Here is a 25,091-nt window from a genome sequence, read left to right on the forward strand (position 1 = left end):
ATGTCCTTTTTATCAAAGTGACTGTCAATGCTCTTCGGCAGAAAGTTGACAGATAAATGCTAGTTTTATCCCTCCTCGCCATTGTAGTTCATTAACGCTGCGCCGCTACTTTCCTGCCGCAGGGGGGCGTGTTCAGAGAAATAGCCACGTGACGACCGGATTGAGACTAACTCACAAACCCTTGTCAAGGCGCGATCTTTGACGCGGATGTGCAGATGATTGGCCATCTTGGATCGCTAACTACGGCAACCACATAGGTCAAAACACGTTCATACACGCAAAATGAAACAGACATTGCGAAAGGTACAGGACAGTTGCATGTTTTTTGTGTGTTTTTTTATTTGTTTTTTATGTAAGCAAAGCAGTTCTGTACCCAAGCATATCTTGTACGAACAGAAAAGATTTTGACACATACTGTAATTATAGTTTGCTGTGAGAGTGGGTACGGTTTATTTTTATTGTCTTTAAAACAATGTGTGGCCATTATCATAGTGTAACACGTTTGCAAATGTATTTTTTTATTTACTTGCAATTGACTTATATTTGTTTTGTGAATTATTACTTTTTGTTTTGTATTTATTTTAGTTTTATATGCTGAAGTGTTTTGTGTACTGCACATGTCATGAGCGCAGAAAGAGGAGATAGAGGTGTAACCGAGCGAGCCTCGTTCGAGAAGAGAGTTAAATAAGAGAGATGTGCTTGAATCCTGTCCTGCCGTGTCTGGTTAATTTAGCAGGAAGACGCCAGAAAACATCAACTCGAAACTATTTGTAGCCCGCTTTTTACCCAGCCTCCGGAAACAACAACAATATCTTAGGGTTACAGTAGCATAAGGGGATGAGACTGGGTGAGGGGTAGGGGTCATTTAAAACGCACACACCGCAGACCTACTGTAAAGTATAACAATGCAGACTCACTGGAAATATAATGGAAGTCAAAAGTAAAATGTTCATCTTTAAACGTATAGGATCAAAAGTTACTTAGTTACTTTAAAATTAATCAAGTATCTAAGATTTTTGTTCATGTATCATTTTACAAACGCGCAATATCGCGCAGGCATATGAAGGTATTTTGTTTTAGTGTTGTTACCGTAGTTAGCGATCCAAGATGGCCGATCTTCCGCGCATGCGCGTCACAGATCGTGCAGGGGTCACAGATAGCGCCTTGACAACCCCTCGAGTTAGATTGAACCATAGTGCATAATTCTTACATAATTGCGATCTTAGTAACCCAACAGTGTGTCCAATCTGTTAGAGTGAACACACAATTTAGCAGCCGCTATTTATTATATTAGTAAATCAGGCCCATAGACACGACTAGAAATGGGGGTGGGGGGTGGTCACATGTGCAAAGCATCAGCTGTCTTTGGGCCATAACCCACAGGTTGGGGGTGGGAATAAAAGCCAGATGAAGTTGGACTTTACTGAGGAATCTGTTTTCTGAAGTCTGATGTGAAGTGAAAAGAGACCTACACAAGGATTAAGCTTTAGAGAGATCTGTTGGATTTACATCGGATGTGACACGTTGCATGAGACAGTCGCATAGGCCTCAGTGATGCCTCATTATTTCATTTATATAAACTTAGAACAATATTGTGTCATTGAGGCAATACCACCTTACTGTTGCATTTGAACAAAACTATTGATTCCATGGACCTTTGCCATCCGTTGAAATGAGAGCGAAGGGAGGCAGAGGAAAAAGGAAAATGACGGTGTAACAGCAGAGTGGACCATGTGAGGTTTGTTATTCCCCAGGCAAGAGAGAGGAGGCCCTCGAATCATGGGACTTGCCTTACGATGCTCTCCAGACAACCTGTTCCCTGGGCTCCAAAAGCAGACAGGACTGACGTAAATGGTCTCCCTGCTTTGTTATCACTGCACCACAGCTCAGGACCCCAGAGGCAGACAGGAGCGCTTACTGTCTTTTAAACTCTCCTCCCACAAAAATACAAAACACATCGAAAAACAGATTGTGTGTCACTTGACTCTTGATATATTGTAATTTCAATTTGTAGACAAAAAACAATGTTATTTTAAATTGGATTTACATTGAAATATTTCTACTTTTAATCAAACATTACTCCTGTTTTAACAGAATATTACTAATAGTTGGCATCAACTGCTCACTGTAACTAAAACCAGAATTTAAAAACGTTTCTTTTACATTTGGGTCTTCATTCTACCATATTCATTTTTGTGAGTGGTGTGTACATGTTAGTAACCCCAGACAGGTTTTTTTTCTAATGAGGAGACTTCTCCATGGTTGGTCAGTTGGGCTTCCCTTCTCTCTTTCTCTTGTTCTCAGCGGAGATGTACAGTTGGAGCCCATATGAGCACCACTTGGTCTAGTTGGGGGCTTTGGCTGGGCATAGGCTTAGAGTGGGTTTCGTTGTTGGGCCCCTTGGGCAGTAGATGGGCAAAACAAAGTATGGGCAATAAGTGTGCTCTGGCTGGGCTTCACTCCAAAATATTTAAATTATGTACGGTAACACCATGCATGATAACGCTTACTACCTGGCCTATATTTCTTTACAATTAAGAAAGATTTTCTTAAAAAATTTAAAAATTCACACAAAAAAATCTATTTCAACGTATTATTGATACCTTCTTAAAATAAACGCCTCTGTCATTTTGTTCAGATGTTTCAGGAAACAAAAAATTTAACCATTTGCATCATAAATAGATGATTTAGAGAAGAAAAAGTATTTTGGGATAAAAATGACTTAGGCAATTGTTTTAAGAGAGTGACGATATATATTATTTGGACTATTAATGGGCCATTTCATACAAGTTTGATAGCACAAGATTAATACTCAAACCTAGAAAAAAAACGCTGCACAACATTCCACAAAGATATGGGAAAACTCCTCCCCCTTCGAGCCAATTAAAGGATGTCTGCCAACTAGCAACATTTTGCCACCTCAACAAGTACTTTAGGCTTGAGGGTTCATTTGAGTTGAAAATTGAATAATTCTGTTTGACAGTGATGGAACATTGACCATTTGTTGTTCTTTGGCGTTAGATAATAATACAAAGGTAATTGATCATATAATTGGTCTCCTGTTATTAAAGCTTGTAAGAAAATAACTGTGGCATGAGTGTGAAAGGAGCCCTTATGGGTACAATCAGTAACACCATAATCAGCCCAGTGGGCCCCAGATGGGAGATGACTAGGTTGCCCATGTGGGTTTTAGCTAGGGCCCATATGAGGCCCAACTTGAGCCCATCTGCACAGCAAAAAATGGTTAAAAGTACAGTGTGATTCAAAAAGAATACACCAAAATCATTACACGATATTTCAAAACCTGAAACACAATAGAAAACTAGCTTGGACACACATGTTGAACATACGGTACCTTCAAGTTTTTATGTCATGTTTTACAAGTGCTCTATAAGTCCAGCACCAGCAGCACAGACAACATCAAGCCGATGTGAGAATTCTTCCCAAACCTCAGGATGTCACAGTCCACCGTATTGTTGATTGCAGCTGATCTGATTTGATCATTCATTTCATCGATATTTGCTGGAAGTGTTGGAACATCAACTTTTCTTTACCATAACCAGCACCCCACCCCCTGGCCGACACCTCCAACAACATGAAATAAAAACTTGAAGGTATATACAACACGTGTCCAAGCTAGAGTTTTATATTGTTTTTAGTATTTGAGATAGAAGTGCGTCAATTTTCATATATTTTTTAAAGTTTATAAAGTTAAAATTTCAGGATGAAATTTTTGGGAGCAGATTTCAACTCCTGAAGTATCATTTTAATATTTTCAGAGTTACATGGTGCACAAACTAGGTGTTAGTTTCAGATTATAGATGTAATTAATTAAGCTCCACCTTCGCACTGGCACTGTTTAGTTTGAGACGAATTGGCACCATTTTCCTTTTCCTCACGTGTCACAGGAAACACTGACATTCGAACAAATGGAATCTGGGCACTAGATTTAATTTTCACTTACAGAAGAGACTTCCCCAAAAACTGGACTGTTAAAATTTGGGTCTAAGATCAGTGATAGGCCGATGTTACATTAAATGTATGGAAAACATCCAATTTGCCTGTGACTGTATACATCAGTGGTTAGGTTAGGTTAGGTCTGAATTAGGTTTCGTGGTACCCAGGTTCAAATCCCTGTTAAGACAACCATTTTTAGGAGCCAACTTTTTGCTTTATTGATTGTTTGTTATAATGTATTGCTATGTTTGGCTTTTTGGAACATGTCATGGTTGTTTGATCTGCTAAAAAACAAATCAAATCACTTTTTAACTGGGACCCAGTTGGGCAGCCCAGATGGGACCCATTCACCAGACCATATCCAACCCACATGGGTCTCACATGGGTGTGTTGAGAAGCATGTGATACCTGTCAGTCAGAAAACATCAGGAAACTTTTCAGACGGCCTGTGCTGGAATGGAAGTTCCAGAGACAGGATGACCAAGTGGGGGTCACTGCACTCTCTTGCATTAGTCGAGGCTGAAGCTCCTGAAACGTGAGGCACAACTCATTGACCACTTAAGAAACCCAAGCAGCCAAATCAAAATCCAGTCATCTACTTATTTGTCCAATCATTCGGTCCTAAGAGAAACAATTGATTGTAGAGTGCAAGGGACCTGCGGTTCGTTTTCATGCAGCAGCAGCAACAGCAGCAACCTTCTGCCTTAAAGTAGTGTTTTATTGGATATCAGAGCTGGAGAAGAGTCCAAAGAAAATAGGTCTATTCATTATTAGAAACAGCTGTGGTTTTCCACTCTGATGACTCATCCATTTTTCTTTTCCCCCTATTCTTTGGCTTTTTTTTTCATGATCGAGGACTGAGGGTTTCTTGGTCAAACACTGAGCCATATTCACTGGTTATTTGTTTGGATTATCAGAGGCATAGCCGTCACAAGTGTGCATGTTCATTGATTTACTCATTCTCCCTCATGCAAACATTGTGCCACATGGATGCCTCTGCACATTTTTGTAATATGTCCATCTTTTTTTTTTTCTACTTTCCACCCTTCAGTGCCGATGATAAAGACAGAACCCAGTGATGAATATGATTCTTTGGGAACTTCAGTGCTGCCAATGCATTCAAAACCCTACTTCAGTCATCCCAGACTTAATCCCATCATGCCCATTGCCGATCATGACGCTTGTCTGGCTGGTGGCTACCCTCCCTGCCCTTCTCTTAATGCTGCCATACCGTCATCGTCCCCCAATTCCAGCCCGACTCTGCATGATCTCTCCCCTGTGGCATTCAGCAAGTGCCTCCCAAATAGTCCCACCCATGCATCACCTTCAGGTCAGATGGTGACGACCTTCCAGGAGAATGGCAGGCCAATCATGACCCATCCGGCATCTCCTGACCATGGCTCTTCCCTAGGTATGCTCCAAACTCAGGGAAGTCCCAGTCACCTCAACAGCCCAGGAACCCATGGATTCCACCCTGTCTATGCCAACAGTAGCCCTTCATCTTCCCCAGCCTCCCATGCTTCTACTCCCAGTGGGCCCGCAGAGAGTCCATTTATCCAGGCCTACAGTCCCAGCCAGACTCAGGCAGGAGCCCAGGCTGGAGGGAACTCACCCAGCCTGCTTCATGAGGAATCAAGTCCACCTGCCATCACCGTCAAACAGGAACCCCAAGAACTGGACCAGATGTACCTAGATGATGGTGAGTTTCAATACCATAATAGTAAAAATTAAATGTCAAACTGCATACAGAGCAAAAAGCCAAGTGATAAATTGACTCTCACAGAGTAGATTTCAGCACTTTTTCAGAGTTTAAATAGCTCTACACTTCAAACCAACACTTTTAAAATCGTGAAAATATTTAATACTTGGAGCGAGTACATTTTAACTCACTAAGCAGAGTTATGTAACACTACAGGAGTAGACAATTAACTCTTCTGAGAGACTCCTTCTAAAATATCTACCACGACAGGGATCAAACCGGTGCACTCTGATACCATGTAGCCACATAGTGTTTAGGGCATAACCTGTAACTTTGGCCCGTCACTTTTTTTGTTTAGTTTTTTTAACGCATTCAATACCAAAACGTATTAAAAAAAAAGTTTTTTATTAATTTGTCCTTCACTCCCAAAAACGTATTCATACGTTTTACATGTTTGTTTTTGCTAGAGCATACAGAAGGCTTTGATGCAGCCTCTGACCTGAAGAGTACGCTTAAAGCAATGGTAGTTATTACAAAAAAACGGCCAGCAGGTGGCAACAGAGTATAAGAGATCAACCAGGGCCATGTTGCAACAAGCTCTTTTTCCCAGTGTTTTTAAAAGGTTTGTGAATAATGGTGAAACTTAGCTATATTCTAATGCTAATTGCTGCAAAACAGAAACAGATACAAAGACTCTAATCTTTCTTTTGGTAGGTTCCATGTTTTTATAGCAATAGAACAGAATATTTTGTGGGCCTTGCAAAATCAGTCAAAATCCAGTAAAACAGCGGGGAGCGAAGGGGGTTGCTTCACTGAAAATGGCTGGGAGTGAATGAGTAGCAAACCCTCGGAAAAAATACACTGACATTTTTTTAGGCTTCGTCTCATGAAGTACTCGCTATATGGTTTTGTCAACATTGGCCCGTCACGAGCGAAAGCTTCTGCGTTGTGAGGCTTTTTATTTTTTAGCGAAGCCTCGGGAAATGTATACAGACAGATTTTTTTATAGGCTTCAGCTCATAAAGTATTCGCCGAAAATAAGGATCCACACTCGCCGAAAGTTATGTGTCAATGAGGCCACTGTAACGACGGTTTTCAACTTTAACCCAACACCTCTTTTGAAGAGACTATGTTAATGTTGACCACAATCAGACTGAAAATGAATTAATGGCCCTAATCTCCTTTTGTCTGTCAAGACTTCAGTATTTCACACTGATAAGCAAGGAAGAAAAACGGTCGAGGAAAATGGCGCTGACAAATTTAACTCTGCAATTTTAATTCTCCAATTTTTGCTGTGTATGAGAGTGATTGGTTGTCTTTATTATATGAACAATATAGATTCATTACTCAAAAAAGTTATCCAATTTAACATTAACACTCAGCCTACTTTACCTCTCTCTAGAATTTCATTACATAATACAGGTTGCAGATTTACGTCACATGTTTTTTTTTAAAGCAGAAATCTAAATAAACAGAAACAAATTCAATTGTTAAATTTTAGTCCCAGAAAATTGATTTGCTTTTCTTATAGCATGTGGTCCTATTTGTATTGTCCAAGTAGCTGCTTTAGATTGTAGCACAACATTGCCTTGATGGGATTTTGAAACAATCTGTCAAAACATCACAGAGAGTCTGGGGTCAGCCAGGTTCCAGCAGAACAAAAACAGTGGCACACGCGAAGCAACCCAAACTGTTGACATATCGACTAATGAAGGAAGCAAAACAATAGGTAGGGGTTTCCTAATCCCCGCCTGACTTTTTGGGAGGGATTCCAGCGGCATTCTTTTCCCGTCTTTTCCCTCCGGAGTACAGGCCATGCAGCTGTCGTCATCAAGGGAGACGAAAGGGTCATGGGTCTACCCTGGCAATGAGATCAGACACACCCAAGGGAGCATATGGACGAGTTTATTGCCTCCTGTGTCCATTCCACAGCTTGTCTCTAGGGTCACCAACCTGTTATCTGTGTTAGCAGAGCCACCGCTTGTTGTTATGATATGTATTCATAGCATAGCAGTTTGAAATTGTAACAACCCCCTGCATCGTAATACAGGTGGGGAACCACTGACCCCCATTGAACTCCTGCCTCGTCACCCATCCTGTTCACATTAGTGCGTGCGTGTGTGTGCTTGCGTCTACAACACACAGAGTTAGGCATGGGGGGAACAGGGGAGTAGGGAGTTGCTGCTGCTCAACTGTAATTGTGTTGTCAGCATATCTGCCAGTTTTGATGAGTCCCATTTGTCGTCATAAATAGGCAATGCAGACAAAGAAGGATGTTGTTATCAGCTATATTAAGTTAATACACACTTTACACACACGTTTGTGAACGTGTAAAGCATGGTAGTGCTGCAAAATTATATTAGAAAGATAAATTATATATAAAATATATATAAAATATATATAAAATATATATAAAATATATATTTAAAAATATATAAAAATATATGAAAATATAAAATATAAAATATAAAAATATATATAAAATGTACCATCGGCCGTTCAACCAAAACATATGCCAATGTCTTGTAGGTTAAACAATCATGCATTACGTAAGATGTAAGCACATTGCACACTTCAATTCATCAGTCCATCAATCCATTTTCGGTACTGTCTCCTTATTAGGGTTAACAGCAGCATTAAAGAATTAACATCTATAAGCTAAAGTTTTGAGCTTTTGTGGCATCACTGTGGCACTGTTACAGTAAAAGACTCAACAATAAGTGTACTCCTTTTCAAAGCAGCATTCCAATTGAGTGTCTATCCATGCCAACCTGAGACATATGACGTTAATTCATGAATTGATCGCCATTAGCCACAGGGATTAGTGAGTGAAAATTATAGGCTGAGCTGTCCAGATAGTGGGTTCAACTGCTGCGTTAGATGCTAATGCTAGCTGGCAATTGGATTCTTGCTATGATATGAATTGGTCCTCAGTCCTTATCAGAGATAGTGTTTTGTTGATTTTATTTCATTTAACATTTTTTCATTTGTGTATCAAAAGTGCAAGTGTTATCTGTACTTGGTATCGGTGACTATTCAAAGTTGAGCACTCGTACTGGTACTGGTCTGAAAAAAAGTGGTATTGAACATTCCTAATTGTACTGATTATCGTAGGACCTATGATCAATTCCAAATTACTTTTCACAAGTGCGACTCTTCAGTAAAGCTATTTGTCTGTTACTTGTCTGGAGTTTACCATGGATCGTTTAGTGTTGCTCTGCGTAGCAAAGAGAGTGACACTGAGACAGGTCTCAAAGACTTTTCCAATCACTGTGATGGCTTTCTATCAATTGTAATAATGAGGGAAAGGTTGTTGTTCTTCTACCAGGTAGCCTTAAAGTAGTGCATTAGTACTTAATTGCTGTGTTGCAAAAATGATCTCCGGACAGAGATCGTTTACATAAATTATATTTCACAAACAAGCAATATTAAACAAGCATCTACACAACAAAGTTTGCAAGATGGATTTGAAATGCCATTCACTGACATCACTCAACAATTCAGCGAGGGTTGTCATTATTACATATTTTCCCATCAAGTAATCAAATAATTGCATTAAAAATGCTTTAATTGCAGCATCTTCTTTCAGATGACAGTTTATTAACCCATTGTTTTTATTTAGTATTGTTTAATGATTAATTAAACATAGGCAAATAAGCAACAATTAAAAAATATCACAGGGGAGGGAGTGGCGTACTCACCAACCTTGTGGAAAGTGAGAATTACTTTTTGGGTACTGATTAATGCCATGGGCTACTAATTTGATATGCACTTCTGAGGCTGATTAATTCGTACTCTGGCTGAAAGTAATTATTTTTTTAATAAAGTCAAGTGACTTGTTTTTTTCCATAAATTGATTCTGATTCAGGAACATGTCAGAAACTAGGGACAAATGTCAATAATTGTTTTCCAAAGTAAAAGCAGATGTTTGCAAATTTAAACACAAAATACAATCAGTCTGCTTTAATGAAGAACTACTGAAATGAAAGAATAATTATTGTTGATAGGCTGAAATTAGAGGATTTGGACAATTTTAAGTTACACAATAACTCAAAATTGTTGTTGATTACCTTGATAATTGATTAGTTGTCGATTAATCAAATAATTGTTGCACCTATAAATTCAGCCAGACCAGACTGTTGCAAAGCGGAGACAGATTTTAGACAAAGCTGCGTCCATAGTGGTTTTCTTTTCCTTTTTTATATTTGCATTCATGCAACACACCCAAAGCCATGTAAAACGAATTTTGTTCTTACTGTTACCAACATGACAGACTGAAGCTCTCATTTCATCTTGAATGATCAAATTAAGGTGAAATTGCAGCTTTATTTTTTATTTGGCTTTGGTGTCCTTTTACACAGATGTCCAGTAATTAAGGCGTGCCAGAAGTCTATTGAAATGCCAGGTTAAAATCATGTAACCTAGTTTCCCTTCCCCACTACTCTATCCATTGTCACTTAGTGGGCGCAATCCTTCTTCACCCAACGGCCAAATGTATTCTATCCGTGATTACAGTTGCATTAAGGACGCACAGGAATGCGTATTGATTGACTCAGGACAGTGTAGAAGCGCCATGAAAAACCTCAGTATACTACCGTTTTGCATCACCTGTCATCTGCTCATGCATTCTGCGGTGAGCTCCTGGAGTCCTGGTAAGTATGCGGTGGTAACAGCATACTCCAAAGGCATCTGCCACTCCCACTTCTCTCTCAAACTCCTCAAATGAGTCCTAAGTTAAAATAAATAAGATTGGAAGGTAGCTCACAGTGCCTCCTGCTTCCCTTCTCCATGCATTACCGCTGTGCGTTAGTGAGCTGAGCTCTCCATTAGAGACCAAGACAAGCGGATGACCTCACCTCAGCAGCAGTGATTTAACGCCAGGGATGCAGCATTGTGTTGCTCCTCAGCAATCGGGGGCTGGTGATTTGGAATCCATGGGCGCACACTTGATCTTCCCCAAGAGTGCAGCGCCTCCCACGCTCCAATGCTTAGGCCTCTAGCTCTCATCAGGCAAAGGAAATGTGCCTCTCTGGCCAGGACTAGATTTTATATAGCCCTTGAGAAATCATTCAACTTATCAACAGTGAGCTACTGTACCACAAGGAACACTGTTAGCATGGTGGGAGTCTGAGCTTTAAACCCCTTGACTGCAATACACAATCTCCAAAGTAGATTTTGTTTACCTCTTGTACTTGTTGCGAGAACGGCAGAATGCAATACTCCCGCTGCCGGTTTCCGTATCACTGCTCCTACCTAAGAATGGCCTTCAAGACAACAGCATGTCAAATGTGGCTTGAAGACTACATGCATCAGGTGCAATGTGAATCTCATACAACTGAACATACAAGTTATCCATTGTGGAACGTTTAAGGTCACGTACATTCTGTTTCAAGGATGATGGTAGAACTTTTTCATGTAATTTAAAATAGGGATGTTCTATACCACTTTTTTTCAGATGGACAACAGCACGAGTACTCAACACTTGAGTAGTTAAAGATACGGATGACAAGTACCGATACCATTAGTAATTTTGATCCATAAAACTTCCAAAAAAAACAATGACAGCAATATTATTTTTTCATTAATATTGCAGGTAATTAGTGGAAATTTTCTGTGATCTTTTTTCCATCTGTACATAAAATACATATTTTTATAAAACACACAATAAAATTAATTTAAATAAATAAATACATTATTAACCGACTTCAAATGAGGTAAGAAAAACTCCGCTCCTCCCCTCCCCAAAGAAACTGTGGAGTATGCAGGGTCCGCACACTCAGGCTTCTTCGTACTTATCTGGGCATTGGTGGAGCATGCATGATGTAGAAAAAGCTTTATTATCACCTTTTTAAATGGCACGATGTACCTTTAAATATCCACAAGAAAGTGGTATCGAAAGTGGCACCGTCGCGAGTACTGATAAGGTGATAGTGCTACCTAGTATCGGTACTTGTGCATCCCAAATTTAAAATAACTTTTTCCCATATAGAGCAATGGATGTTAGATGAACAGATTCACTATTAGCAGCGTAGAGACTTGATTGATGGAAAACACAGGTGGAGATGTAACAGCAAGGATGCCATTTGTGGCCCACCAGCCATCTTTGAGCGGTCCTCAGCATATCCAAAAAAATAATAATTTTTGACAATTGGTACTGTTCTTTTGTGTATGTCACTCTGATGCGCTGGACTGCTGCAACTAATAAATATGACTTATAGAGATAATTATTTACAAGTAAAAGTCACAATATTTCTCGCCACGCAAAAATGTTATCCTCCACTTTCTGCTGTCTGCATCACGATCTGACAAAGATCTTCATATAAACACTCCTTGAAAAATTGTCATCTTATTACTGATGAGTATTATCGGTTCTGAATGTGGAAATATGCTCATGGCAGGGGCGGAGCTATTCTAGTGGGATATAGGGTTGCAGGCCACCCCAAATTATGGAAAATCCCAAACTGTTTGCCTTCACCTATAACAACGTCCTTCAAGTTTTATGCATGTGGCCCACGAAGGAAAAAGTTTGGACACTCCTGCTTTATATGCTCACTGAGCTGAAGTCTCACAAAATAAGATGTGGTCTAGTGTGATATCAAGCACAGTGGTGGTTTGCCCTCTTAACATCTCAAAAAATTCTCAAAATGTTTTTGGTAAAAATCTCAATTGTGTGGAGACCAGGGTTATAATAGTTTTGGAATTTTCATTTTAGTTTGTTTTTATTTTGTTTAGAGTTTTGTTAGTTTGAATTAGTTTTCAGGGTGGTTCTGTTAGTTTTTAATGGTTAGATTTATTTTTTTAAATGCTTAATTTTAGTTTAGTTTTAGTTAGTTTCAATATTAGTTTTCATTTTGTTTTGTTTTTAAGTTTATTACTTGTGCACAATATTTAATAAACACTATGGTAAAAGAATAATGCATTTAATAGTGTTGCATTTCGGGTGAGTTAAATGAAGAAGCAGGCGAGCCGAAGCTTTTGGAGCCAAAAGTAAAAAATTGTTGCCTAGGAGTGACGTCATCTGAAGGTGCTTTTCTATTGGCTACTGCTAGATGACGTCACTTCAGTGTGACACACTTTTCAAACGTCCTTATTCCGAATAATATTGAAATAAATATATTTAAAATCACATATACAATCATCCCCAAAGGCTCATGCATTAAATTAATTACCAACAACTAAAACAAAGGACATTATCGCTGTAATTATTGTTAGTTTTAGTTAGTTTTGTAAACGTTAAATGTAGTTTCAGTTAGTTTTCGTTTTTTTAAAAAGCATTTTTTTAAAAATTTTATTTCATTAAGGAAATTGTTTTTTGAATTTTAGTTTGAGTGTTTTTGTTAGTTTTTGTTAACTAAAAAAAACCTTGGTGGAGACCAAAGTTAAATGACATCAGCAGCTATAGCAATATAATTTTCCAAAATACATTTTTCATTAATTTGAGCAAAATGGGAACAATTGTTTTATTATTATTATTATTATTATTATTATTATTATTATTATTATTATAACACTCTTAAAACTGCTAGTTTAAAAATAAGGGATGGATAGATATTTTTAAAACCATATTGGGCTATTTTCACCTTGTAATTCACCATGAATTGTATATATTTCAAGAAATATTTCTATTTGACATAATTTTGCAACATATGCACAGTATGCATATATGTGTTTTGAGATGCGTGTGTGTGAGCAAGAGAAAAATGCTGACTGGGCCAGGCATTTGGTCCTGTGAGGCTCCTTGCAGTGTGTCCTGTCTTATTAGCTGCTGTAGTGATTGGTGATATCATGAAATGCAGCTGAATGCAGCACAGTAGTGCTAATCAGGGGGTCCGATTTGTACCAGCTGCCTCTCTGGGACACAGAGGACCCTTATTCTCCAAAACAAAACAACACATAGCAGCCTCAGTCAATTTCTGACAGTTAACATATGTGCTCTGATTGCTTTGCATTTCAGGCTGGTTTTACTTGTGATTGTTTCCTCTTCCATTCATGGTTCCTGCATTTGCAACTCCACTAGGCTTGTTTTCTCTACGAGAAAATCAAAATGTTGTCAAATCCCCTGCCCTTTGGGAACAAAAAGGGGCATTCTATTCTTGTTGAGGATCTCCGTCTACCGCTGATGATTCTGAAAGCAACTGAGGTTTCCTCATGGAAACTTTTACACATTCTGGAACGTTTCCCAGACCCCAGGACTCTCCAAAACCCTTAATGATGATTGAGAGTGCGTCCACACCACGCTGAAAACATGCTGAGTCGATAACATTGGAGTGTGCCGCAAGGCTGGCTTTAGGATCAGAGGGGACGACTGAAAAGATGGAGTTAGGAGGAAGGGTGTATATTAAATTCAAAGTTGGAAGTGTCTAATGGGACTAACTAAAGCGGAGTTGCTTAAATACTGCATGATTTTTATACTTCCTGTCTGTCTTTAAGTAGTAGTGTCAGCAAGATATCTAAGTATTCACCGGGCAAGTGACCCCCAACCTTTTAACCTATGTCTGCTTTTATGAAGGTCAAGACTGGATAAATGTCTGTCGAAAAAAAAAAAGGGAAAAAAGGCTGTGGTTAAGTGCAATGCCAAGAACACAGCCCTCTAGACAAAGTGATATTGACAGGTACCAGAGAAATGGTGATGGTTTATTTATTATTAATGACCGCAAACAGGATGTAGGTATTTTACTATTGTTGTTATTGATGCCTTCTCATTAGAATACTGTTTTCCTGGCAGACTTAAACATGACAAGCCATAAGTAGAAGACTTGGGAGAAACTCTAACCCCCAAAATAATGGTATTTTTTGTTTCCAACAAACTTGTAGCTTTTTTAATGCTACATAACAGCAATGTATACAGACTGTATTTCTTCATACACCGTATTTTACGTGCACTGCACCATATTACAGCCAGTGTTAGTTCAGTTCCAACTCAGTGACAGTCTCTGTATGTGCCCTGTGATAGACTGTCCAACTGACTGACCAGTCCAAGGTGTAGTCTGCTTTTTACCTGAACTAAGAAGTAGGCCAAATTGGGTGTCAATATTGTGTGTAGCATGACATACAGTAGAGGGACACAGATAACATTGTGGAGCAAACGCATGAGGGCGGACTGGCGGTTTAACTTGTGATTCTGTTTACAATCAAATAGTTGTGTCCTTTGCTACTTTTAAAAGGAAAATGAAGAAATTATGTGCTGGAGAGTTGAGCCACCATGTCACTTCAGTTTAGTAGAAGACCTTTGGATTACCCTCTGTCTCCCCTTACATCATTTATCACCATTGGCCGAACATAAGAGCCTTTAGATTCCTGGTAGTGATCAGCTTGCTTTTTTGTAAGACATATTTGACACTACTGTCAGGATTGTGTGCACGTTGAACAAATAACTGAATCTAAGTGGTTACATATGAAAGCGGCAATGGGGTCACGTCGTGCGTATTACATATTTTTCAAACTATCTGGAACATAATTAGTCCTGATCAGATGCATAAAGATTAATGTGTAAAATCAATCCATTCATTGCCCAAATGTGCTGGCTTGCTTTTGCCTGCGTGCGCACCACAGCCCTGGCAGAAGAGGCAAAGGATCTGGTCTGGTTTCAATTGCTCTGTCATAATATCCACAGTCACGAACAAAGAATGTGTCTGCTAAAAAAAACTACACCTAAATTATCCAAATAAATTGATTTTCCCATTAATCTGGGATGTGACACTCATAAATTGTCGATGTGATTCTTAGGTTCGGATTTTCAATTACTAGTGTTTATTCTGTGAAAACACCATCAATTTGTCAGATTTGCTACTGGAGGAAGGTGTAACTTATTTTCTATAATTCACCCAAGCTGTGTAGAAAAGGAACAACACACTTTGCATAGAGTATGAAATACTGCTTGAAAAGTACAATTGGAATTGACTCAAGAACGCTGTTGATTCAAGCAGCACGAGATATTTGAAGCTCTGTTTCTTAAGTTAATCACGCATGACGTATCTCATACACTTTCTCCTGACACAGCCGTTTAGAGGGTCGGTTTACGTGGCTCACATTCTGAGGTTTGGGGAACACAAGTCGAAAAGCCGCAGAGACACACAGATCGTAACGGGTCACGACTCAGACAGGGCCTGCGGCTTGGCTGGGATATGAATCTGTGTACACAGTATCTGTGATCATGCAGCTACCACCTCGGAATATGACAAATGTCAGTGTGGTTGATTGCAACGGCAGGATGATCATGGAGGGAGTCTATTTTCCCAAGAAAGCTTTATCTTCCTTATCTGCGCTCAAGTTGAGATTTTGTGGGGTTTTTTTTGTAGTTAGGTCCACTGCTGCTAGTGGTGTGCGGTACTGCAAATTTTGGTATCAATCTGATACCAAGTAAGTACGGGACCAGTATCGTCGATACCAATATCAATGCTTTTTGAAAATGATGGTATATCTTTTTATTTCATTTTTACTTAAGGTAGCTCATGTATCATCGAATTGCTTATTCACAATCAATTTTCAGCCTTTAAGTGTTTTTGTGTTGGTTCCTTTTTTAAACAAAGAACAACATTAGGACAAAGTTTATTGATAAATAGAAAAATAATAAAACCTATTTTTATTACTTTAACAATGGTTTTTCCCTCTGCCCCAAAGACATTACAACCATAACAACATATTTGTTTTTTTCTATCTTGATGTGCACAAAGTGATCATAGGAAAATAAATTTAAACAAATACTTTATCATACAAAAAATAACAAAAAATTCTGCCTTCATCACTTCTTTTTTAACCTAAATAAACAAGATGTTAAAAGATTATCACACACCAACAAACATAAAACAACATACCCCAAAAAATATTTTTCAAGTACAATACTGTATGTGTTCACTGCAAAGATGAGATGCTAAGTCACGTGACGGCACACGATCGAAACACAGGAGTAAAGGAGAGAGTGCGGGAGCAAGTCTGCCTGTGGCTACTGTGATATGCCTGTTATATAGTGCATAAAAGAGCCAAACTGAAACTAAACTACAGGATTAATATTATAGTGACAGTATCAATCCGATATCAATACTGACTTGGTATCGATAGTATCTATATTTGGATCGATCCGCCCACCACTAACTGCTACCATTAGTCTGAATGGACTGAATGGCCGTGACTAAGATGCTTTATATGTTGTTCTAGCACTACTGTTCAACCACTGTTTATCTTTGATCTTGTTGAAAATGCCACAAATGCTGCAGACACAGAAACCATACATTAGCCTTTAATGGAGGATATTTCCAGTTGGCAATGAGAGTGGAAAAATCATAGCAAATCTTAACACATTTGGGTGGATCCACAGATCCGCAAGAAAGTCACCCTTATAGTAGTGAAAGTGCAAATTGCCCACTTTTAAATCAATTGAATTCAAGTGGAACTTCTCTAAAGCTGGAATTAACATTCACATTTTGCCACGGGAAAAACAGAAGAAAGTGAATTGCTGAATGAATTGGATTGTTTTTAATGTTAAGTTATAGCATCAGTAAACAGAAACAGGTCTCCATTCCAGACCACTTAATAACAGCTCTTCTCTGTCTGAAATTTGTTCGCTCAGTGAAAAAGCATCCTGCTGCGCAGATGCCAGGACAAAGTTGGGATCCAGTTGTGGGAGATAGGGAAAGCCCTTGGGTTTGCAACACTTGGCACAATTAGTAGCGCCCTGAAAGAAACAGGTGGAAATCTGGAAGATGTAGTCGTAACCCTGAAGCAAAAAATATACACGTGGGGAGGTAGTCTTGATGACTTTGAATTTTAAAAAGTACAGGTACTATCTGCAATACTTTGCAGAAGTGTGAAACAAATTTACGGGCGCACTATCAATGTTACAGTGCATTAAGGAACCCACTACATTCATGTTGACAGGTAAACACAAAGTGCAACTGTCAAAATATTGAAGCTGTCAGATCATGCAAACTTGCCAAAAAGTCTTCAAATGTTGAAACTCAGTGTGCTGATAGGCCTAAATTAGAGATAGGAATCTGGAAAATTTGGGGTCAGAGGAATTTCATCATATCCTCCCATCCAGGAATATTCAAAGAGCATGAGAAGAAGCAGGTCAGCCATATGAAGACTTGAGACGTAGACACAGACAGGCAGACTGAGAAGAAGAGAGGAAAAAGTGAGGTGGAAGAAAGTTGCTTGAGATCGTGGTGATTTTTCCCTGGCAGCGTCTCCCATTGCCTGACACATGCACATGTGCGCACACCCAAAAACACACACACACACACACACACAAACTCAATGTGCCCCCTTTGTGCTTGAAGAAATATAATAGCGATAAACAGCAGCAAAGTTAAAGATCGCAACTAATTTCTTTGCACCGTAGGGACCTACAAAGCAGTGGGTGAACATATTTATTTTTGAGGAGGGAATGATCATAACAACTGAAATGCAATTGTCTTAATGTTGGCATGTGACCCACTGCAGCTATTAATTGCAACAGGCCCCCGGACTCTACTGATTGTATTTGACCAAGCTCAACTGCTTTCAAAGCAACATTCTAACAAAGAGGGAAATCATTTTATGCTCACGAACCTTTTTTAGTCAGGAAAAGGGATTCATTTTTAAAGTGCACAAACTGTATTTAACACTGAAGTACAAGAATGTTTTCCCAGTTACTGAGTGTAAACTGCACCCACACTGCCCGCATCAAAGTCAGGTGAATGAAACATGACAACATTAGTAACTGGGAATGAATTTAACTCACTGAAAAATGGAATCATTGTCTTCTGGCTTCATGTATCCAGTATTAGGCGAGTTAGGCAAATGCTAAGGGCGCCGTGGACTCTAGGGGGCGCTGAACTCAATATAAACAAATAAGTGAAGAAGAGCAAGATGAATTAATTTTAAATCAGTATTCTTGCCCAGGCAGAACGGCAGCTTATGCACTGTGCGTCACATGCATTGAATTAACTCTTAATTGCTCATCTTAGTTGCTTCTAAATTGCTTTAAATTTATTATAGCGGCGATTGCACTTTGAATTGTATATGAAAGTAAAAGGATTATAAAGCAAAATTGAAATACTTCAAAGTAAAGGGCAATAAGAAAATGTATATAAATTAACTTAGTACCTACGCTTATTTACAATAACACATTTATCTTGTTATTTTTGAAAGTGTTTTCTCAAAGTCCTAAATCTAATTGCCAGTGACTAATATCAGAAATGAAGCTTCTTGATGAACTGTTAAAGTACTAAATAGTGAAATAAATAGAAACTAAAGAAAAAAACATTGCTTTATCATTGAATTCAATCCAAATCAAAACCTGTGGATGAATAAATCTCTTTCAAGTGGGGAAGCTGCACATACTTACAATAACCTGACAACCAGGGCTGGACTGGCACAAAAAAATTGGCCCTGGCATTTTAACTCAGGCTGGCCCGGCCAGATGGCCAGTCCAGCCCTGTTGACAACTAACCCAAAACAATGCATACGTAATATTACTGCAAATGGATAATAATACTGTTTACTGTATAATTGTTTATCTTTATTTTTGCTTTTCCCTCCCATGATGATGCACCCCTGATAGCTTTAAACAAAATAATGTCACCATATCCTCAACTTACATTCAAAAACAAAACTGTTTTGATGAGAAAATGGCTAGAATATTTGAACATAAAACAAAAAAAGTCTGAGTCTTGAACAAGTTCCGATTGTACACCAAGTAAACACCCCACTCTGTGTCTTGTGCAATTTAGGCTTCAAGGTCAGAGGGCAGCTTGCACAGAGCATTAATCAGACAACAGTTCAGCACATCCAACCGCATCCCAAGAGCTGTTTAAAAATTGAAGCCATGTTCGCACGCCCAGCAGGAGCTTTGTAAGATTTAAGTACCCTCAGAGTAATAATGAGTGTCTTTTCTGTGACTTTTGACTGCTTGCGTGTGGAGGAGAATGTTCTAGTTTTGCCAGAATCGTTTGAAATCCTTGTGAAAGGTGGTGTTACAAATCAGAACAAACTTGACCTAAAACCAACCAATGCAAGTAGGAGGAAAAAAATGCTCTTGTCACAGAGGGGCTTTATATATTTAAGAAATGTTAACCAAAGGTCACACTTTTGTTACACACACACACACAAAAAAAGTTACAGGAGGGAGTCAGTCTAAGCCATCTGTCTATGATGGATAGTAAACAATAAAGCGTGCACTGAGGTTAACCTTGTTGGACAGGGAGAACACTGTTTCTCTGTGTATAAATAAAAGAAAACAACTTGAAAATCCCACCTTACAACTAACATGCGACAGGTGATTTAAAGAAGCTCAAGCAAATGTACAAATGCAGTTATAAATCATCATCTTTTCCGTCGCACAGCCAACTTCTCACTCAGTTGAGGGAAACTGGCTGAAGTATGATTGTTTCAGTATGCTCATATTCGGCGTCAGCCTCCACAGGAGCATACGTTTCTAATTCTGAATCCGGCATTGTGAGTTTATAAAATGGTTGAGTGATTTTGATCATAAACCTGTTCATAATCTGCCCTACAAAAACCGTCTCTTTTCATTCCCCAATCTTGCAGTTATGTGCATCTCTCTGCATAGTGGATATAACAAGCATTCACACACACACACACACACACACACACACACACACACACACACACACACACATATATACATATATATATATATATATATATATATATATATATATGTATATATATATATATATATATATATATATATATATATATATATACAGAGCTGAGCATATATCAGTACACCTATTTTGAAAAATATAAAGATTTTATTCAAAATCTCAATGAACATAAGAACAATTCCCAAAATTTGGACAAAATGTTTTCTGTAGAATATGCACTTAACTCACAACATGAAAGTAAAGTTGTAATAGAATGCATAGATTACAAAATCTTCAGTTTAATCAAATTAACTAATGCTAAAAATAATGTAACCCACAACAACGACTACTTATAGTACTTTCTATGACCTCCATGACTGTTATAGATAGCAACATGACTCCTAGACCTGGAATTAACAAGTTGTCAGTCTTTTTCTCGGGGTCTACTTATTTGTGCAAAGTGTACTTTAATATATTTAATTTAAAAAATACTTTTTTGTAAGTACTAATAAACAAATCTTGTTTGCAATCAATGGCACACATTTGTGGGAGTGTTTTGTAATATAGTATCCCATAGTCTGCAATTGGCTGGCAACCAGTCCAGGGTGTACCCCGCCTACTGCCCGAAGCCAGTTGGGACCCTTGTGAGGACAAGCGGTTACGAAGATGGATGGATGGATGGTATCTCATAGTAAATTTTAAATCTGAATGGAAACTAAAGGTGTTCTTACAAACCTGTTGGGGTGTATATATATATATATGTTAGGGGTGTGAATCACGATTCGATTAGGTGCCGATTAATCCCGATACGAATCTATAAATTGATTATTGCTATTTTTTTCTTTTACTCTAATTTAGAAAATACTAATGAGTAAACTTGTAAATGTACAATGTAAGATTTGTATGAAAATTATTTATAATATATAATATTATTTATAATTTATTTATCTGAAACTTCAGGCTTATAAGTGAGCCACTGTATTTAACAAACTGGTTGCAGTCTGTTTCATGTTTGAACAGCACTGAAATAAAATATTAAGGCTTAATGTTCCATTAATATAACAAATTTATTCCATGCTTAAAGTAAGACATTATTGTTGAATATTTCCATCGAAAAGTGATAAAAATCGATTCGGCCGCACTGTAACATCGCAATATATTGCCAAATCGATTTTTTCTAACACCTTACAATATATACGTATATATATGATAATGTTTAGGCTGTTCCTCTGAATAAACCCTTAATAAAGAGCCGCGCTGGTCAGTGGGTTGATAGCCTTAGATTTTTGTAAAAATAACACCATTTGGTTCTCGCTTTACAATGCATCATATACAGACATAAGGGTCGGCTACTGCCATGCAAGGTGCTACCAGCTCTCACTGGGAGCAAGTGAGGATTCAGAGTCTTGCTTACATGATCACCAGTGGTGAGGATCGATCCCACAACATTTGTGTTGTGAGACAGCCACTCTACCATTCAGCCATGCCATTTTAGCTTACTTGGCTAGCACGCTCAAATTAATCATTGGGAGTGTGTGTGTGTGCGTGTGCGTGTCTATGTGCGGTATCATTACATTTGACCAGTTAGGCTGATACATATCCATTACAGAACCAAACAATAAAAACAAACCATGAAAAGTGTTGTTATCCAGCCTCACATTCCGTAATATTGATATTGGTCAATTTTATGACATGATTTATACATTTTTATTGAGGCATCTTTCCATGCCCAAACTATATTTTGCCGAGAAGCCTAACACTAACTGCTCTGTGATTTCATGGTGAGCATAGAAAGCAGCCTCCATGTATTGTAAACACCTCCTCCTCATCCTCCTTGGGGACCACCCTCTCACGGGGCACACCCGCAGCCTCCTGGGGCTTGGAGGAAATGAGAAGTTGAGGAAAAGGAGGAGAGGGAAGTGATGCTATGAGACACAGAGGGAGGCGAGATAGGGAGAGGCACAGCAATTGAGTGCATGATCAAAGACAAAAGGTTACGCACCACTGCAGCCAAAACAAGCACACCAGAGGTGGAAATTTCACTGAAGCTCTTTAGATAATCTAATTTGGGATATTGCTCAGCTCAGATCACATTATTATTATTATTTTTTAAATTATTATTTTTAAAATTTTAAGTGAACAACTATGCACATTTTCCAAGGTCAGATTTTATTAGGCTTGGCTCCACCCTGAATTTGTGGCCAATCAATCACAGGGCACATTACACAAACAACCATTTGGACTCACATTCAACCCTCTGCACAATTTAGGCTACGTCCGCAATGGAATGCATAAGAGTGCACCCACAAAGGCTTTTTACTGTAAACTTTAGAATTTTCATCGTTTTAGTAGCCTGAAAAATATATATATTTTCAATTGGGACCCGTGTTTCAGTGTACAACACATACAAATCTTTCCTGAAATGATGAGCTGGTTGTCTCAGTTCTCATGTCACCATGCGCGAACACTGCCAGCATTTAAAACACAAATGCATGATTATCGTGTCGGATGTTCTCTGGTTGGCGTTGATTTGGCTTCAGTTCCAAAGCACGAGTTCTAGCCCGTCGTCAGTCCACACTCATTTCACGCTCACGTCTCTTTCCCCGCCAATGATGCGAGAATGGCTGTGTCCGAATGTACACACTACTCCCTTTACAGGGCACCACTCAGGGCTCACGCCATTTTGTAGGAGTGTCCGAATGTCCAAAGAGCGAAAATGTAGTGCACTCAAAATTACCCACACTACACTTTGAAAAGTAGTGAACATGGATGCTCACTCAAACCGTCGATATAGAACACAATAGGACAAAAACATGGCAGCGCAAGCATGAGAATCAAAGTGCTACATTAACTATCCATCCATCCATTTTCTTAAGCTCTTGTCCTCACAAGGGTCACGGGGAGTGCTGGAGCCTATCCCAGCTAGCCTCGGGCAGTAGGCAGGGTACACCCTGAACTGGTTGCCAATCAATCGCAGTACATTAACTATATACTATGGAAATAATTAATTTGTTTTACTTGAAAATATGTCCAACAAAAGAAATAAAATACAATTTTAAAACATTTAATTCACAATAAATAGTTGAAGAGTTATGTGCCGGTGCGTCATGACATGTACGGTGGTCACACGAGAAGAAAGTAGTGGGCCGGCTGTCCGAATCACCAAACCAAATGGGGGCCCTATATATTAGGCCACTATATAGTGTGGGACTATATAGTGCTGGGGTCCCCAACTAAATTGGCAAGAGGTCCACTAACCCGATCAGCCCAATTGACCGTGGTCCAGACATGAAAAACACCCAACCGCAATAATTTCATTTTCTGCTCTTTTATTCAATTGTAAACATGTCAATAACAAAAACTAAATCTTTGAAGGAAGGGTCCCCTTCATTAGTTATGGATACAACAATTGTCACATTATTTCTTTTCTCTTTCAGCATTTCCTTTATGGCCAAATATATGTCCTTTCCTCTCGTATGTGTTTTCTAAGCTGATACCCAAAATGTCCTCTAGAAATGTTTTGGTCTCCTCGTGATAGAACCGGACATACACTCAAAGCTGAGTATTGTTACTTACATCAGTTTATTTCATTCATCAGCAGCTAGCGAAAAACACCGGGCACTTTGGATGGCGCTGTCCATCTGGGGCTGTGCATCCTCCGATAGCTGCTTTGTTCAGTGTTGTTGTAGATGACAAGGGAATTTGATGTTTGAGTCGCTCTCCTTCCTTCCTTCTCTTCAAACATTCCTCGACCATTCCGGAGTCAGTAAAATGATTTTTTTTGTGTTGTGCCCAAAATCCCCTGCACGCGCAATGAGCACTCGAAGGCAGATTCACGGGGCTTGTAGCCCTCGATGCCGGTAAAATTAAAGCGTATGCCTCAGTCCGTTCACTTTTCAGGGTTTACTTTTCAGATTTTTGACAACGCCATACTTCATCACGTTTGTCGTGAGAAAGCGTGTACCCCAAGAAACAAACAAAAGTTTGCGAGCTTACCGGACCCCGGCTCAGGCATAGCTGCCCTCGCGCCCCAGCACGCTCCTATTCAAAAATTTTACATATTCTTGGAGGTCCAAATGAAAGGGTCTCGGGGTCCAGAGCTGGACCGCGGTTCGCCAGTTGGACACCCCTGATATAGTGAATGAGGGGTTATAGATTAATTAAGGGTGGACATTCGGACACAGCCTTCGTCTACATCACACAGGCTTTTTATTCTCAGTTTTGAGTGACTTCCTGTTAGGCGTGACAGCGCCACTTCAGGCCTGGCATATGTACTACAAGGCTCTGTTTCTGTGTAGCCAAATTAAGAGTCTGCAATTAACCAACCATGCACATTTTTGCAATGTAAGAGAAAACCAGAATACCCAGAACAAACAAAAAGACCCAGGTTAAGGTTAAAACCCAAACCTCCGACTAAGTCTGAGGCTGATGTGCTTGCCATGTTCTGTACTTTTATTTTTTTATCTATTTGTTTATGTATTTATTTTTGCTTGTCATTAGCTATTTTGTTTCTGATTGGTTGAATTTGGCCCCACAATTAGGAGTCATAGCATATATTGGTGCGTAAAGGGACATATAAATGTAATGACAGGTTTACTTTAAAAAACAAAATACACAATTGATTTTCGGGGAGGGGGGGTGATTCTGATCTGAAGACATGCTTGTCCCCAAAGTGTCACATGGCTTGAGATTTAGGACTTTTTTTTTTTTAATGCCTCCGTCTTCTGTGCCAGTAGTCAACGGTTTTCTCAAGAAAGTCCAGAATTTAACACTTAAACTTGGTTGTGGAAATGAACTTCCTCTATATTAGACCCGAAGGGATTACAGTGATAGATTAGAGGTCTACTGGC

The 25,091-nt window shown here is 39.0% G+C and overlaps 1 protein-coding gene across 2 annotated transcripts in view; it reads left to right on the plus strand.

Moving 5' to 3' along the window:
* LOC144057927 (nuclear factor of activated T-cells, cytoplasmic 1-like) overlaps positions 1-25,091 on the plus strand; it is a 74,503-nt gene that overhangs the window by 39,373 nt on the left and 10,039 nt on the right. For both annotated transcript variants that reach the window (XM_077575953.1, XM_077575952.1), the window contains one exon: positions 5,009-5,656. In XM_077575953.1, coding sequence (XP_077432079.1) covers positions 5,009-5,656 — 648 coding nt within the window. The remainder of the gene's footprint in view (positions 1-5,008; positions 5,657-25,091) is intronic.

Source organism: Vanacampus margaritifer, chromosome 9, assembly GCF_051991255.1.
Source record: "Vanacampus margaritifer isolate UIUO_Vmar chromosome 9, RoL_Vmar_1.0, whole genome shotgun sequence".
Classification (NCBI taxonomy): domain Eukaryota; kingdom Metazoa; phylum Chordata; class Actinopteri; order Syngnathiformes; family Syngnathidae; genus Vanacampus; species Vanacampus margaritifer.